Source organism: Balaenoptera musculus, chromosome 15 (assembly GCF_009873245.2).
Source record: "Balaenoptera musculus isolate JJ_BM4_2016_0621 chromosome 15, mBalMus1.pri.v3, whole genome shotgun sequence".
Taxonomy (NCBI): Eukaryota; Metazoa; Chordata; class Mammalia; order Artiodactyla; family Balaenopteridae; genus Balaenoptera; species Balaenoptera musculus.
Window position 1 is genome coordinate 61,436,216 of NC_045799.1, and position 17,113 is coordinate 61,453,328.

Here is a 17,113-nt window from a genome sequence, read left to right on the forward strand (position 1 = left end):
TTGATTGTAAAACTAATTATTTAGACTGCACTTTCAGCTTTCAAAACAATTGTAGAGATGACAACAGAAAACGAAGAGCAGCGTAACTGTCCTAAAACACAGGCAGTGCACAGCCTGCAGTTCACGTACAGCAATCAGATTGCAGGTTCTTTCTCTCACCTATTTATGTATCCTAGTCACTGAATTGTGAGAGCGATTATTAAATACATGTTTCCTAGTGTATCTGCATATAAATGAAACCAGTCAGATACTCATAAGAAAGTGAAAAAGATACTTTATTCAAATATATGTAGCTCAGTGAACACTGGTATCTATAGCAGATGGTCCATTAATTTGCTACTTGATCTGGCAAGGAATAACACGTAATTAATGCTTATTAAGACATTTACCAAATCCTCAAGATTTTATATGAACTCAGAAAATGAGACAAAGAAAAGAAAAATAAGGTAATCCACCTCATCTTGGAAAAGATGTGTTAGCTTTAACTCAGAAATGACATAAGAGAACATGGTATCTTTTAAGGACTTTATATAGAATGTAAATGGCTAAATTCAGCACACAGTTCAACTATAATGATAAAAAAAGAATATAATTAGAGCTTTCATAATATTAAGGATGTACTTCATGCCTGCACAAACTCAGGGTATCCACTTTGACATTCACTGTAAGGGTGGTGTGCCACTGTAACAGCAGATTCAAGGTAGAGGGTAAGACAGGAACCTGTCTTCAGCCTGGAATGACTGAGAATAAGAACCCAAGGATCAAATAATCTAAAACCATCGATTCCCACCTGGCGGTAGAGACTGCTTTTAATGCTTACTCTTACTAAAAAGAATTGAAAGTATATCAGAATGTTATCAGCTTAAATGTTTTATCTATTTAACTAAAATATCCATCATCCTAAAGGTTACCCAGGACTGTACCTGACCAACAGCATCCTCTTCCTAACTCTAAGGTGGACTGTGTATAAGTCATCACAAAAATACAAAATAATTGCCCTGGTAATTAATAAAAAATGTTTAAATAGTACTAAATCATTATTAATTACTTCAATTATTTTGCAGAGATTTCCCTCCCTATAAAAGAAGAACCTTCTCCTATTTCCAAAATGAGACCAGTGACAGCCAGCATCACCACAATGCCAGTCAGCACAGTGGTGTCCCGGCCACCACCCCAAGTCCAAATGGCACCACCCATATCCTTAGAACCTATGAGCAGTTTATCCGCCAGCTTAGAGAACCAACTAGAAGCTTTCTTGGATGGAACTTTGCCTTCAGCCAGTGAAATTGCTCCACTGCAAAGCAGCAGCGAGGACAGGGAGCCCTTCTCCCTGATAGAGGATCTCCAGAACGACCTGCTGAGTCACTCAGGCGTGCTGGACCACTCACACTCACCCATGGAAACTTCCGAGGCCCAGTTTGCCGCGAGTACTCCCTGCCTGTCCCTTGACCTTTCTGACTCGAACCTGGACAACATGGAGTGGTTAGACATTACCATGCCCGGCACGTCCTCGGGACTCACTCCTCTCAGCGCCACTGCTCCGAGCATGTTCTCTGCCGACTTCCTAGACCCACAGGACCTGCCACTGCCATGGGACTAACGGCACAGATTTCTCATCCCAGATTCCATGAGGGTCAAGAAGATGAAGATGATTGGAGAAGGTCAGTTTTTAGAGACAGATCCATAGTTGCATCATTGCAATTATAATATGTTGTCACAGGAAGAATGGAGGGATGGTCAGAGGCTGGAAACCAAGTTTGAAAACATTTCATTGCATCCAGCAGTGAATGTCTACGATTTAATATAGCACAGAGCCTTCTGAAAAAAACACTACTCCAAGAAGACTTATGTATTTCTCCAGACTTCAGTAAAGAATGAAAGGTACCTTTAGATAAAAACATGAAGCAGAGTAATGTGTGCAGGGCGGTGATACCAGGGCCTCTGGTCATCAGCTACATTTAAACCTCTGTGGTCACTTTGAGACCCTAAATAAAAGGCAAACGGCTCCACTCAAAAAGAAGGGAGGTGAGAGACCACTGCACAGGGTATTTCCTAGAAATGGCCTGAGCCCAGCCCAAGAGGCAGCAGGGGTCAAGGGCAGTGGTCAGCACCAGCCAGTTCAGTGACAGCTTCCCGCTGAAGACTTGTTGGTTCCATTCAGAAACCAATGTAATTTTTTTGTGTGTTATAGTTTATTTTGTGATTTTGGGGAATCTTACTTTAGATCTCCAAATTTAAATTGAAATGGAAGATCTTCCACCATAACCAGACAGTGTCTACAAAATACTGTCATAAACAATCCACTGTAAGAAGTCAGGTGTACTGATAACACTGAAAATTCTACTCGCAGCCCTCTGGGTTGATTAGGTTGATTTTAATGTGTATCTTAGACATCTGTATGTGTGCTCTGACATTGTGATGTGTACAGCCTACACTGGAGTAAGGCATTAGGTACCCAGTGGTCCTACTTCTTGTAATAACTCGAATATTTCTGGAGTACTTGAGCCACATGTATTTCCGTATTTAAAGAATTGCTGACTAACTTTCAGGTAACCAGACCCATCTCAAAGAACCAAGAAAAGGCTTTAGCATAAAATACCTTTCTGAGCTGGTAAGTTGCAAAGAGAAGGCAAGGGAGAAGTCTGTCATCAACCTAGGACATTCCTACAACGGTTACAGGTGAGACAGTGTCGCCAGGTTGGCCAGTGGACCCAGCCCTGGCCGTCCTCTTCTCTGTCGCTTATCCCTGGTTACTGTTTTACAGGCTTGTAACTGGATGTCATACCTGAGCTCTCACTATATCATCAAGCTGAAGATTGAAAAACTGGAGGTTTTATTAGTAGTTTTTTATATAGAAAAAAGTTGTATTTGTTGAGTAGTTTCATAATTTTCTACAATGCCAACTATCACAGGATTTCCAAGATTATTTCAATCAAGCTAGTCATTTAAGTAAGTATATGATAAAATATAAATACCTGAAAAAACCCCACCTGAAATCTACCCCAAAGTGCGGAGGTTTTTATTAAATAACATCACTGTGCTCTCCCCCTCACCTGTGTAAACCCTACGTGTGGTCAGGTTTTTTCTCTGGGTTGTTAAGTGGTGAAAATTGCCTCTTGCAAGTCACTGTGGGAACCTGACCCACTACTTGGAAAGAGTCTGTGAATCATTTCTGGGTTTGTGTTTTGCCTAAGAACTGATCTTACTGTATATTTTTATTTCAGTTTGTAAATTTTACTACATGTAAGAAAAGTCCATTTTCCCAGTATTCAGTTGCCCACAGCCCTCGAGCCCTCAGTTGAAAGCCCTCCCAACTGGAAAGTGCTTCTGGATGATTCAAGCAGAGGTAGTCACGCACAGTGTGGTCTGCAGTAGGTACTTCGAGTGTTTAGCAATTGGTAATCCAACATGTAGGAGCCAGGAACCGTTAACCAGAGCGCCGCCATCTGACCAAGCCCAATGGGACAGTTAACGTCCTGGGCATGACGTGCATCTCGAGTCAGTTCCTTTCAGAGGGCCTGTGGCCAGGGGCAGGGCTATTGACCCGGGAAGGTACTTTTCTTAGGGGAAGTCTGGGTTTTTGTCTGGGGCTTATATGGTCCACACTTAGACTCTAAGCATCGTCTTCATTCAGATTTAAATGGCTTATTAAATTAGCACCAAATATCAGTGAGTCAGCAGGAGGCATCTGAACAGCTAGTGGTGCTGGCTCTTGTTGAGTAACTTTCTGTTTCCATCATCCCGAGTTGTGTACATAGATTGTTCTCTAGCCCTCAGCTCCCCTTATTGCTTTTTTAAAATAGATTTCAAACATGCCACAGGAAGGTTGCTCTCCAAAAATACACCCTGCATTGCAAAGAATGCCATCTCATGAGCCTGCTCTCTCGACTACAAATTGCTGAAGTGCCCACTTCACATGTGTGTTCAGACCTTCACGTACCAGCATTTCCTTTAAAGGCAGGCCAGGGGCCTCTAGTACTGACCCTACCAGCCACCCACTCGCAGCATTCCACCCGGCCCTCCTGTCCTGGCTTGAGCAGCCAGCTGGGCCTCTGTGACACCACTGCTGCTCACCAGGGTCTCAGCTAATGTCCCAGGTTAGCGTGAGGACACAGACCGTGCGCAGCGTGCGACGTGACCAAGGTGACATTCTGTGATCACAGCCCCTCTGCCCTAACTCAGTGAACGTGACGGTAAGCGCAATGGGAAAGGCGTGTGTTTACCAGAGAGGACGGTTTTGGGTTTGAGGTGAGCTTCACAGCCCTTTAAACAGAGGGCAGAAGCGCTGGTTGGATTTTCAAGTGTTCATGTGTGTGGTTTAAAAGTGGTGCTGTTGTACACCATCCTGTAGAATAGCATACTGCCAAGCAGAAAACCAACTCCTAGAAACATTATCTCATATCCAGTCTTATTTCCTAAATATTCCTGAAACCCAGTAGTATCAAGCTTACCCTGCTAGTGTATAAAGGTATCAGGTCTTGTCATTAAGGGTGGGATGAATAGAAAGTTACACCGAAGCTTCAGGCATATGTGGTCATCTTGTACATTTCAGCAAAGCATGTACTAGGAAACCTCTTAGGACAGTGTGAGTGCTTCACGTTCTAGTGTTTTTCCTGAAATGTGCAATCTACTGTATAGTATCTGCCACATATTTGTACATAGATGTAGTCTGAATTCATGGAACTTCTTGCTCAGACACTATTTGTGTTCGTTTTATATGAATATTTTTATGGCACTAAAGAGATCTTACTTAAAATTTGCTTTTTACAAACTGCACGGTTGTGTGATCCATGGAAGTGCCGTTCCAGAATCGTGGCAAAGGCAGTGCGGTGTTGCCCCCTAAGCTGCCGCCTGTAGAGGGCACCGTCACAAGCTGTGCAGTCGGGGGACCCCTAGTGATGGAGGATCAGGAGTGTCACCCATTTTGTCACCAGAGCTGACTCAGGCTTCCTCTACCCCAGATCATTCCAGGCCACACAGCTTTCTCCAGAGTCCTTTCGGAATTCCCAAGCTGAAACCAGCCACAGCAGTGCCGGGACCGTCCCTTTACTGTCCGCAAACAGCCTTTGGCCGGGTTTGCGCCACACCCTCACGCTGTTTCTGGGGCCCGTCTGGTGGCTCCTGCCATGAGCCAGGTGGAGGGCGGCAGCCAGGGGCTGTTCCAAGAACTTCCAAGAGACTAGCTGTCAGTGTCCAGCAGCAGAGCCACCCGGGGCTCCACAGCAGGTTCGCAAGTAGCCTTCTGCGTGTCACCATCCGTCACCACCACATCAGTCCCGACCACTGGCACCGGAGCAGGACACCAGGCAAAGTGTCCCCTGCCTGGAGGCCACAAAATTAGCCCACACTCTCAAAGAACACTAACTGGAAGGTCAGGGTTATCAAGGAACACAGCTCACAGGTGCAGAAATGTGTATTTGGAGAGCATCCTAACTGCATTTCAGCGCATCTTTTAAGTGGTTTCAGTCAAAACTGGAAAATAACAATTAATACGTAGTCATTCTTCTTCCTGGTTCAAACCTTTGATAACTTGCTCATTCAGCGATGTTTCTGAGCTACGTTTTTACTTGTGAAGTGACTGCATGGCAATAAGCAGGTCTGTGTTTGTCCCCATTCACCCTTTCTTGCAGTATTTGAGGAAATGCATCATTGCAAAGGGTTTCTACCTGAAATCTCTGATTTGAGGCCTGTAATTCAAAAAGCTGCACATGTTTACAAAAGAGCTCTTCCCCTCCATGCAAACACGTTGCTCTGTGAATCATTGGAAAATGTCACGATTCTGTGACAAGAGGATGGCAATCTCGGATCTGCAAGGTGCTGTCTGGAATCAAATAAAACATGTCATTGGCGATCTCAACATAGCTGTCGTGTTCAACAGAGCTTTGTGCCAACTACTAAGACAAAGCTTTAACCAAGTTCATAGAATCACCGAGACTCATAACGATTACCTCTCCACATTATGCTGTAAGGAAACTTGCTGATTTAGGAGGAGGAGGAGGAAGCATTTAGGAAAGGGTTTAGTTGCTACCAAAAGCACTTAACCTCGAATAACTAATAGTAATGCAAACTTGCTTCAATGGAACCAAAGGCATTGCCAAGTATTTGCCAAAAGGAGGCACTTTTTATTTAAAATTTGAGACTAATGAGATCTCAAAAATCAGTCCCAAAAAGGTATTATCCATTTAAGGTTATAATTTTCACAAAGATGTAGATATTTCTCTATTGTTTTCATGTAAAATAGTATAGATTTGTTTTGTTGGGTTAAGAATAATACGAATTTAGCAGTAATAGAGTTTTTCCTTTCTACAAATTAGTTTTCTTCTCTTGCTTGCAATAGAAATGCGATGTGATAGGTGTTTCTCTTCTTATTTTCATTGTCACATTATGTCTTAGCATCTCACTTTATGAAAAAAAGGAGAAAGATACCAATCTGCAGAGCCCTGCTTATCAAAGCACTAGTTTAATAAACAAAAAATTATGGCAATCGGGGGTCCATTCATGTATTGCCTTTATGTTGTTTTTTAAAAGAAAAACCATGATGCCTTTGTATTTGCTGTTTGCACCCCTGAAATCAATTCCATATCATGTTTGAATGCCATACATTTTGCACATGTACTGTACATAGGTAATGCATACTGTATTTTTATATGTGTGCACATTTATCATCAGATCTTTTGTACATAGTGGCCGTATTGTAGCTGATCGGGAAATGTTTGATATCTCAGCAATTTTGCATTTTTGTGTCTCAAATAAAAACATTTTGATGTACTATGATTCTTGCTATGCAGAGGAAAGACCACATGCTATGGGTCAGGAGAGCTGAGGGGGGCGGGCAGGGAGGAGACACTGCCTTCAGAGCAAGCCTTACAGCAGTCACCAGACACAACAAGCGGGCGTGCTGAGGCAGGTTTTGTGAATCACACATCCAGTGCACACATCCCCTTCCCCAGGTCCAGGATCGTGGGATACAAAATAGAAACAGGTAACTAGCTGAACTTGACCATGACGAGATTTGACACCAAAACCGTGTGCATTCTCCCACAATCATAAGGAAACCCTGAATGAGAGACGTGGCGAAGGCCGTGGTCCCCCGGGGGTGGGTGTGTACACACATGCCTGGGGAAAACTGGCTCACGCTTCGACAGTAATAAATGAGCCACCAACAAGATTCCCAAAAGACCTGGGTAATCCTTCAGTTCAGCCACATTTCAGAAGCAACTATTTATATGAGGTGCTTTTATAGACCAAAAGAAATGGTCTTTAGAATTCAGTTTATTTTAGTAAGACGGCATTTGATTTTCAACCCAGAAGCCCATGGTTAAAATAGAGTTTTGATGACATAAAATGGTAATGGGTAAACCTGACTAACAGCCAAAACTTTCATATCAATATCTGACTATGAAAGTGGGTATCGTATCACCCTCAGAGAGGGAGAAAAGAAAGATCACTGGTTACCTAACTACAACAAAATGTGCATTATCCGCTACCTTTAGGGACCAAGGGAGCAGCCTCAACAGACCAGTAAGTAGATGATGCTTCCAACAGACTAAGACATTTGTAACATCACATGTTACCAGCCAAGATCCTTCCCTCAGGGAGAGAAAATCATGTCCGAGGGAACAGAAAGTGCCCCAGGCAGTCCCAGGAATGAGCAAGGGACAGAACTGGGAGCTTTAGGGAAGGTGCTGGAAGAGATGTGTTAGGACGTGTAAAGGACATTCCAAACAGAGAAAACCACTTGAGTGAGGTCAGAGTAAAGAAGAGATTTTGGCTGAGGCCCTGCTCTGTGCCAGGCTGAGGGCTAGATGCCAGAGTTGGGCTGAAGGACAGAATCTGGCCAAGAAGTGCTGGGAAACAAAGTCTGGAAGGGTTGACAGCGGAGCATTTAAGGATCCCAGACCTCAAAGGGCTTAAGACTCTTCTGGAGATGATTCTGTTTTCTTTGGGTAATACAGGCCTTCGAAAGCCTTTTAGATAGTGGACACAGTCATCATTTAGCACCTTTGTAATCCTCTGCAGCACACTTGCTCTAGAATCGACAGGACTACAAAAGCACTTGTAAACACAGACACACCCACACACTTCGTGATGGCTGGAAATGAATGATACCTAGGAATGACCAGCTTCAGGACAGATGTAAACCACATGTCACCAACAATTTTATGTGCCACATAACCCTCTTGAAGATTTCCCAAGTCACCCAACGACCATTCCTTTGCCCCTCAAATAGCTTAGCTTCCCTTTCTGATGGATATTAACTTTCAGAAAGAAACCCTATTTGGACATCCTGGCTATCTCTTCTGCTAATTTTTATGACAAGTTATTAAAACTAAACCCACCATGTATACTTAGACAAAAAACGAGGCCACTAATCAACTGTCTGACTGCCCCTCGTGGATATGACCGTGTGACAGATCATTCCAGGAGGAAGCTGCTGACATGGCCCTGTGGGTGGTAACCAAAGTGCGTACTCACCCTTCTCCCCACGTCCCTGGTACACAGCGCCAAGGCGCAGGAATGCAAGTGGAGACAGGTTAATAGAAACAGCAGCAAATGTAGTAAATGCTGCTAAATGCCAGGCCCTGTGCCAAACACTTTATGAATAAAACCCTCGTTTAATAAGTCTACGAGCAAGGAACTCTTCCTATCCCCATTTAATAGATGTGGCAACTAAGGACAGAGAACAGAAATGTCTTGCCTGAAATTACAAAGAAAGCAGAGTGTGGATTTGAGACCAAGCTTCTGACATCCCAGAACCCAGATCATTTCTGTAGACTCGGTACATTCACTCCAACGTCTTTGTTCAGATACATGACAAAACCAATTGATCATAGCAGACTTAGTTCATGTCAATCATGAGGTTCACCCCAACTGGGCATCGCTCAAGTCTCCTCAATCTCACACATTTTACAAAGTAGCTACTCACATGGATGGCTAACAGCATCCACAGTACGGCTTGTACTAGGTTAACTCCAACCAGAACCTGGGTTACAAGACTGGGGCATCTTAAGTGAAACCCACAGGTGGGGCCACACACAATGACTCACAAAACTGCCTACCTGGGCTGGGTACCTGGAGCCACTTGAGCACACCCAAAAACCCAGCAGTCATAGAGCAATTTTACAATATCTAGTAAAGTTGGAGATACAAACTCTGCAACTCAACTTTTTTGATACTCATCCTTGAGAAACATGCCCACAGGCAATCACGTGCAAGAATTAACACAAAAGCATAGTTTACAAAGCAAACACTGAAAACGACCTGTATGCCTTTCATTTTGCAAACATTTAAACATAGGAATTTACACAAATGAACTAAATCTAATGTGCCAATGTAAATCAATCTCAAAATAAAATGCTGAGGGAAAGAAAAGTGCAGAATGAAGCCTACATAATTCAAGTAACATTTTAAATCAACAATGCTGCTCACTTTTTTATATAAAATACAAAAATATGGGTGGTAAGGACTCATGTCAATACCAAGATTCAAGATACTTGTGGAAAGAAAAGGAACTAGATTGCAGAGAATGTAAAGTAGGCTTCAATTAACATTGAATGTTTTATTAATTTTTTCTATATTTTATTTCTTTAGTAATTCTATAGCCATCTAGTGAAATATTAACACTTGTTTACTGGCAGTTGATTCTTCATTCTCCCTATTCTTTTCTGTGAGTTGGAAATAGTTCCTATTTGAAAAAAAAAAAGACTTCCCTGGCAGTCCAGTGGTTAAGACTCTGTGCTTCCACTCTAGGGGGTGCAGGTTCAAACCCTGGTCAGGGAACAAGGATCCTGCATGCCATACGGTGTGGCCAAAAAAAAAAAAAAGATAACCTTAAAAAGAAAATTACACAGGAATACATTGAACAACTGCATGCCAATAAATTAGTTAACTTAGATAAAATACACAAATTCCTAGACAGACACAAACTACCAAAAATTGACTCCAGAAGAAAGAAAAGCTGAAAGCTTTTCCTTTAAGATGAGGAACAAGATAAGGATGCCCACTCTTACCACTTATTCAACATAGCATTGGAAGTCCTAGCCAGAGAAATTAGGCAAGAAAAAGAAATAAAAGTCATCTAAATTGGAAAGGAAGAAGTACAACTGTCACTATTTGCAGATGACATGTTATTATATAGAGAATACCCTAAAGAGTCCACCAGAAAGTGTTAGAACTAATAAATTCAGTAAAGTTGCAGGATATAAAATTAGTATACAAAAATATGTTGCATTTCTGTACACCAATAATGAACTATGAGAAAGAGAATTAAGAAAATAATTCTGTTTAGAATTTCATGAAAAAGAATAAAATAATGGGTTGGCCAAAAAGTTCGTTCCATAAGGTGTTACGGAAAACCCTGAACGAACTTTTTGGCCAGCCTAATACTTCGCAATAAATTTAACCAAGGAGGACTTCCCTGGTGGTACAATGGTTAAGAATACACCTGCCAATGCAGGGGACACAGGTTTGATCCCTGGTCCGGGAAGATCCCACATGCCGCAGAGCAACTAAGCCCGTGAGCCACAACTACTGAGCCTGCATGCTGCAACTACTGAAGCCCACGTGCCTAAAGCCCATGCTCCGCAACAAGAGAAGCCACCACAATGAGAAGCCCGCGCACAGCAACAAAGAGTAGCCCACGCTCGCCACAACTAGAGAAAGCCCATGCGCAGCAACGAAGACCCAACGCAGCCAAAAATAAATAAAGTTTTTAAAATAAATAAATTTAACCAAGGAGGTGAGAGACATGCATACTGAAAACTATAAGACACTGATGAAAGAAACTGAAGACACAAATAAATGGAAAGATATTCCGTGCTCACGGACTTGAAGAATTAATATTGTTAAAATGTCCATACTACCCAAAGCAATCTACAGGTACAATTCCGATCAAAATTCCAATGGCATTTTTCATGGAAATAGAACAAACGATCCTCAAATTTGTATGGAACCACAAAAGACCTCCAAATAGCCCAAGCAATTTTGAGAGAGAAGAACAAATCTGGAGGCACATCACATTTCCTGTTTTCAAACCATACTCCAAAGCTATAGTAATCCAAACAGTATGGTATTGGCATAGAAACAGATACATAGGGGAGTTCCTGGTGGCCTAGTGGTTAGAATTATGGGCTTTCACTGCCACAGCCCTGGTTCAATCCCTGGTCAGGGAACCGAGATCCCACAAGCTATGCAACACAGCCAAAAAACAACAACAACAACAAAACACAGACACACAGATCAATGGAACACAACAGAAAGCCCAGAAATAAACCCACACATATATGGTCAACTAATCTATGACAAAAGAGCCAAGAATATACAGTGGGGGGAAAGACAGTGTCTTCAATAAATGTTACTGGAAAAACTCAATATCCACATGCAAAAGAATGAAATTGGACCCTCACCTCATCTGGCACCACACACAAAAATTAACTCAAAATGGATTAAAGCCTTAAATGTAAGTCCTGAAACCATAAAACTCCAAGAAGAAAACAGAGGAAAAGCTCCTTGACATGGGTCTTGGCAATGACTTTTTAGATATACCAAAAGCACAGGAAACAAAAGCAAAAATAAACAAGTGGAACTCAATCAAACTAAAAAGCTTCTGCACAGCAAAGGAAACAATCAAAAAAATGAAGAGGCAACCTACAGAATAGAAAATATTTCCAAACCATATATCTGATAAGGGGTTAATATGCAAATCATACAACTCAATAGCAAAACCAAAAACAAATAACCCATCTAAAAATGGGCAAAGGATATGAATAGACATTTTTTCCAAAGAAGACATACAGGCATACTTTGTTTTACTGTGCTTTGCTTTGTTGCACTTCACAGATACTGCATTTTTTACAAATTGAATATCTGTGGCAACCCTATGTCAAGCAAATCTATGGGTACCATTTTTCCAACAGCATTTTCTCATTTCATGTCTGTATGTCACATTTTGGTAATTCTCAAAGTACTTCAAACTTTTTCATTATTATTGTATTTGTTACAGTGATCTGTGATCAGCAATCTTTGACTTTACTACTACAGCTCACTGAAGGTTGAGATAATGGTTAGCATTTTTAGCAATAAGTATTTTTAAGGTATGTACATTGTTTTTAAGTGTACATAATGCTATTGTACACTTAATAGACTACAGTATAGTGTAAACATAACTTTTATATGCACTGGGAAACCAAAACATTCACGTGACTCGCTTTACTTACTTTGCAGTGGTCTGCAACTGAACCTGCAATACCTTTAAGGTATACCTGTACAAATGGCCAATGGGTATATGAAAAGCTGCTCAACATCACTAATCATCAGGGAAATGCAAATGAAAACCACAATGGGATATTAACTCACACCTGTTAGGATAGCTCTTATCAAAAAGACAAGAGATAACAAGTGTTGATGAGGATCTGGAGAAAAGGGAACCACTGTGTACTGTTGGTGGAAATGTAAATTAGTACAGCCTTTATGGAAAATAGTATGGAGGTTCCTCAAAAAATTAAAAATAGAACTACCATATGGTCTGGCCATCCCACTTCTCGGTACATATCCAGAGGAAATGAAATCAGTATCTCAAAGAGATATCTTCACTTCCATGTTCATTGCAGCATTATTTACAATAGCCAAGATACAGAAACAACCTAAGTGTCCATCAACAGATGAATGGATAAAGAAAATGTGATACACACACATGCAAGAATATTATTCACTCTTATAAAAGAAGGAAATCCTGCCATCTGTGACAACATGGATAAAACCCAAGAGCATTATACTAATGAAATAAGTCAAACAGAAAAAGACAAATACTGTACATGATCTCACTTATATGTGGACTCTAAAAAGGCCAAACTCGCAGAAACAGAGAGTAGAGTGGTGACTATCAGGGGCAGGGGTAGGGGAAGGAATGGCGAGATATTGGTCAAAGGGAACAAACTTCCAGTTATAACATGAATAACCTCTGGGGACCTAATGTACAGTATGGTGAAAACAGCTAACAATACTGTACTGTACTGTATTGAAATTTGCTAAGAGAGTAGATCTTAAGTATTTTAATCACACACCAAAAAAAAATTGGTAACTATGTGAGGTAATAAATGTGATAATTAGCTTGTCTATGGTTACCCTTTCACAGTGTGTAGGTATATCAAAATATACCTTACATATATACAGTTGATTATACCTCAATAAAGCTGGGGGGGGGGAAATGAAAAAGTGCTGAATGAAAAAAACTGTCAACCAAAAATTCTATATACAACAAAGTGTCCTTCAAAAGTGAGGAAGAAATTAATACATTCCCAGATAAAACCTAAAGGAGTTATCACCACTAGACCTGCCCTGCAAGAAATGCTAAAGGGACTCCTTCAAGTTGAAATGAAAGGATGCTAGACAGTAACTCAAAGTCCTATGAAAAATAAGGTTCTCTGGTAAAGGTAAATATATGGACAAGTAAAAACCTGTATTATTGTCACTTTGGATCTTAACTCCACTTTTTATTCTTTCATAGGATTTAAAAGAGAAAAGCATAAAAATAATTCTAAATCTACATTAGTGGGTATGTAACATGTAATGACGTAATTTGTGACATCAATAACAAAGGTGGGTGTAGAGGAGCTGTAAAGAAGTAGAATTTTTGTATGTGAGCAAAGTTAAATAGTTACCAGTTTAAATAGATTGTTATAACTTTAGGATGTTAAATGTAACCACTACAAACAAAATACATGGAGAATATACACAAAAGAAAATGAGAAGGGAGGAGATTGGTTCAAGATGGAGTAGGAGAAGGATGTGCTCTCACTCCCTCTTGCGAGAGCACAGGAATCACAACTAACTGCTGAACAATCATCGACAGGAAGACACTGGAACTCACCAGAAAAGATACCCCACATCCAAAGACAAAGGAGAAGGCACAATGAGATGGTAGGAGGGGCGCAATCACAATAAAATCAAATCCCATAACTGCTGGGTGGGTGACTCACAAACTGGAGAACATTTATACCACAGAAGTCCACCCACTGGAGTGAAGGTTCTGAGCCCCACGTCAGGCTTCCCAACCTGGGGGTCCGGCAACAGGAGGAGGAACTCCTAGACAATCAGACTTTGAAGGCTAGCGGGATTTGATTACAGGACTTCGACAGGACTGGGGGAAACAGAGACTCCACTCTTGGAGGGCACACACAAAGTAGTGTGCGCGTCGGGACCCAGGGGAAGGAGCAGTGACCCCATAGGAGACTGAACCAGACCTACCAGCTAGTGTTGGAGGGTCTCCTGCAGAGGCGGGGGTGGCTGTGTCTCATTGTGAGGACAAGGACACAGGCAGCAGAAGTTCTGGGAAGTACTCCTTGGCCTGAGCCCTCCCAGAGTCTGCCATTAGCCCCACCAACGAGCCCAGGTAGGCTCCAGTGTTGGGTCGCCTCAGGCCAAACAACCAACAGGGAGGGAACCCAGCCCCACCCATCAGCAGACAAACATATTAAAGTTTTACTGAGCTCTGCCCACCAGAGCAACAGCCAGCTCTACCCACCATCAGCGCCTCCCATCAGGAAACTTGTACAAGCCTCTTAGATAGCCTAATCCACCAGAGGGCAGACAGCAGAAGCAAGAAGAACTACAGTCCTGCAGCCTGTGGAACAAAAATCACATTCACAGAAAGAGAGACAAGACGAAAAGGCAGAGGGCTATGTACCAGATGAAGGAACAAGATAAAACTCCAGAAAAACAACTAAATGAAGTGGAGATAGGCAACCTTCCAGGAAAAAAATTCAGAATAATGATAGTGAAGATGATCCAGGACCTCGGAAATAGAATGGAGTCAAAGATCGAGAAGATGCAAGAAATGTTTAACAAAGACCTAGAAGAATTAAAGAACAAACAAACAGAGATGAACAATACAATAAGTGAAATGAAAAATATACTAGAAGGAATCAATAGCAGAGTAACTGAGGCAGAAGAACAGATAAGTGACCTGGAAGACAGAATGGTGAAATTTACTGCTGCGGAACAGAATAAAGAAAAAAGAATGAAAAGAAATGAAGACAGCCTAAGAGATCTCTGGGACAACATTAAACGCAACAACATTTGCATTATAGGGGTCCCAGAAGGAGAAGAGAGAGAGAAAGGACCCGAGAAAATATTTGAAGAGATTAGAGTCGAAAACTTCCCTAACATGGGAAAGGAAATAGCCACCCAAGTCCAGGAAGCGCAGAATCCCATACAGGATAAACCCAAGGAGAAACACACCGAGACACATAGTAATCAAACTGGCAAAAATTAAAGACAAAGAAAAATTATTGAAAGCAGCAAGGGAAAAATGACAAATAACATACAAGGGAACTCCCATAAGGTTAACAGCTGATTTCTCAGCAGAAACTCTACAAGCCAGAAGGGAGTGGCATGACATTTTAAAGTGATGAAAGGGAACAACCTACAACCAAGATTACTCTACCTGGCAAGGATCTCATTCAGATTCGATGGAGAAATCAAAAGCTTTACAGACAAGCAAAAGCTAAGAGAATTCAGCACCACCAAACCAGCTCTACAACAAATGCTAAAGGAACTTCTCTAAGTGGGAAACACAAGAGAAGAAAAGAACCTACAAAAACAAACCCAAAACACTTAACAAACTGGTAATAGGAACATACATATTGATAATTATCTTAAACGTGAATGCATTAAATGCTCCAACCAAAAGAAACAGGCTCGCTGAATGGATACAAAAACAAAATCCATATATATGCTGCCTACAAGAGACCCATTTCAGACCTAGGGACACATACAGACTGAAAGTGAGGGGATGGAAAAAGAATTCCATGCAAATGGAAATCAAAAGAAAGCTGGAATAGCAATACTCATATCAGATAAAATAGACTTTAAAAAAAGAACGTTACAAGGGACAAGGAAGGACACTACATAATGATCAAGGGATCAATCCAAGAAGAAGATATAACAATTATAAATATATATGCACCCAACATAGGAGCACCTCAATACGTAAGGCAACTGCTAACAGCTATAAAAGAGGAAATTGACAGTAACACAATAATAGTGGGGGACTTTAACACCTCACTTACACCAATGAACAGATCATCCAAACAGAAAGTTAATAAGGAAACACAAGCTTTAAATGACACAATAGACCAGATAGATTTAATTGATATTTACAGGACATTCCATCCAAAAACAGCAGATTACACTTTCTTCTCAAGTGCGCACAGAACATTCTCCAGGATAGATCACATCTTGGGTCACAAATCAAGCCTCAGTAAATTTAAGAAAATTGAAATCATATCAAGCATCTTTTCTGACCACAACACTATGAGATTAGATATAAATTACAGGGGAAAAAACGTAAAAAACACAAACACATGGAGGCTAAACAATATGTTACTAAATAATCAAGAGATCACTGAAGAGATCAAAGAGGAAATCAAAAAATACCTAGAGACAAATGACAATGAAAACACGATGATCCAAAACCTATGGGATGCAGCAAAAGCAGTTCTAAGAGGGAAATTTATACCAATACAATCCTACCTCAAGAAACAACAAACATCTCAAATAAACAATCTAACCTTACACCTAAAAGAACTAGAGAAAGAAGAACAAACAAAACCCAAAGTTAGTAGAAGGAAAGAAATCGTAAAGATCAGAGCAGAAATAAATGAAATAGAAACAAAGAAAACAATAGCAAAGATCAATAAAACTAAAAGCTGATTCTTTGAGAAGATAAACAAAATTGATAAACCATTAGCCAGACTCATCAAGAAAAAGAGGGAGAGGACTCAAATCATTAAAATTAGAAATGAAAAAGGAGAAGTTACAACAGACACCACAGAAATACAAAGCATCCTAAGAGACTACTAGAAGCAACTCTATGGCAATAAAATGGACAACCTGGAAGAAATGGACAAAATCTTAGAAAGGTGTAACCTTCCAAGACTGAACCAGGAAGAAATAGAAAATATGAACAGACCAATCACAAGTAATGGAATTGAAACTGTGATTAAAAATCTTCCAACAATCAAAAAGAATAATATCAGGGGCTTCCCCAGTGGCACAGTGGTTGAGAATCTGCCTGCCAATGCAGGGGACACGGGTTCGAGCCCTGGTCTGGGAA

General features: G+C 41.0%; 1 protein-coding gene and 1 long non-coding RNA gene across 11 annotated transcripts in view; one reads left to right on the forward strand and one right to left on the reverse strand.

The window, feature by feature from the left end:
- Positions 1–6,768, forward strand: part of MRTFB (myocardin related transcription factor B) — a 196,267-nt gene extending 189,499 nt beyond the window's left edge. For all 10 annotated transcript variants that reach the window (XM_036825898.1, XM_036825893.1, XM_036825897.1 and 7 more), the window contains one exon: positions 1,065–6,768. In XM_036825898.1, the coding sequence (XP_036681793.1) occupies positions 1,065–1,600 (536 nt within the window). In that variant the 3' untranslated portion in view covers positions 1,601–6,768. The remainder of the gene's footprint in view (positions 1–1,064) is intronic.
- LOC118881228 overlaps positions 1–17,113 on the reverse strand; it is a 48,634-nt gene that overhangs the window by 8,114 nt on the left and 23,407 nt on the right. The window lies entirely within an intron of this gene.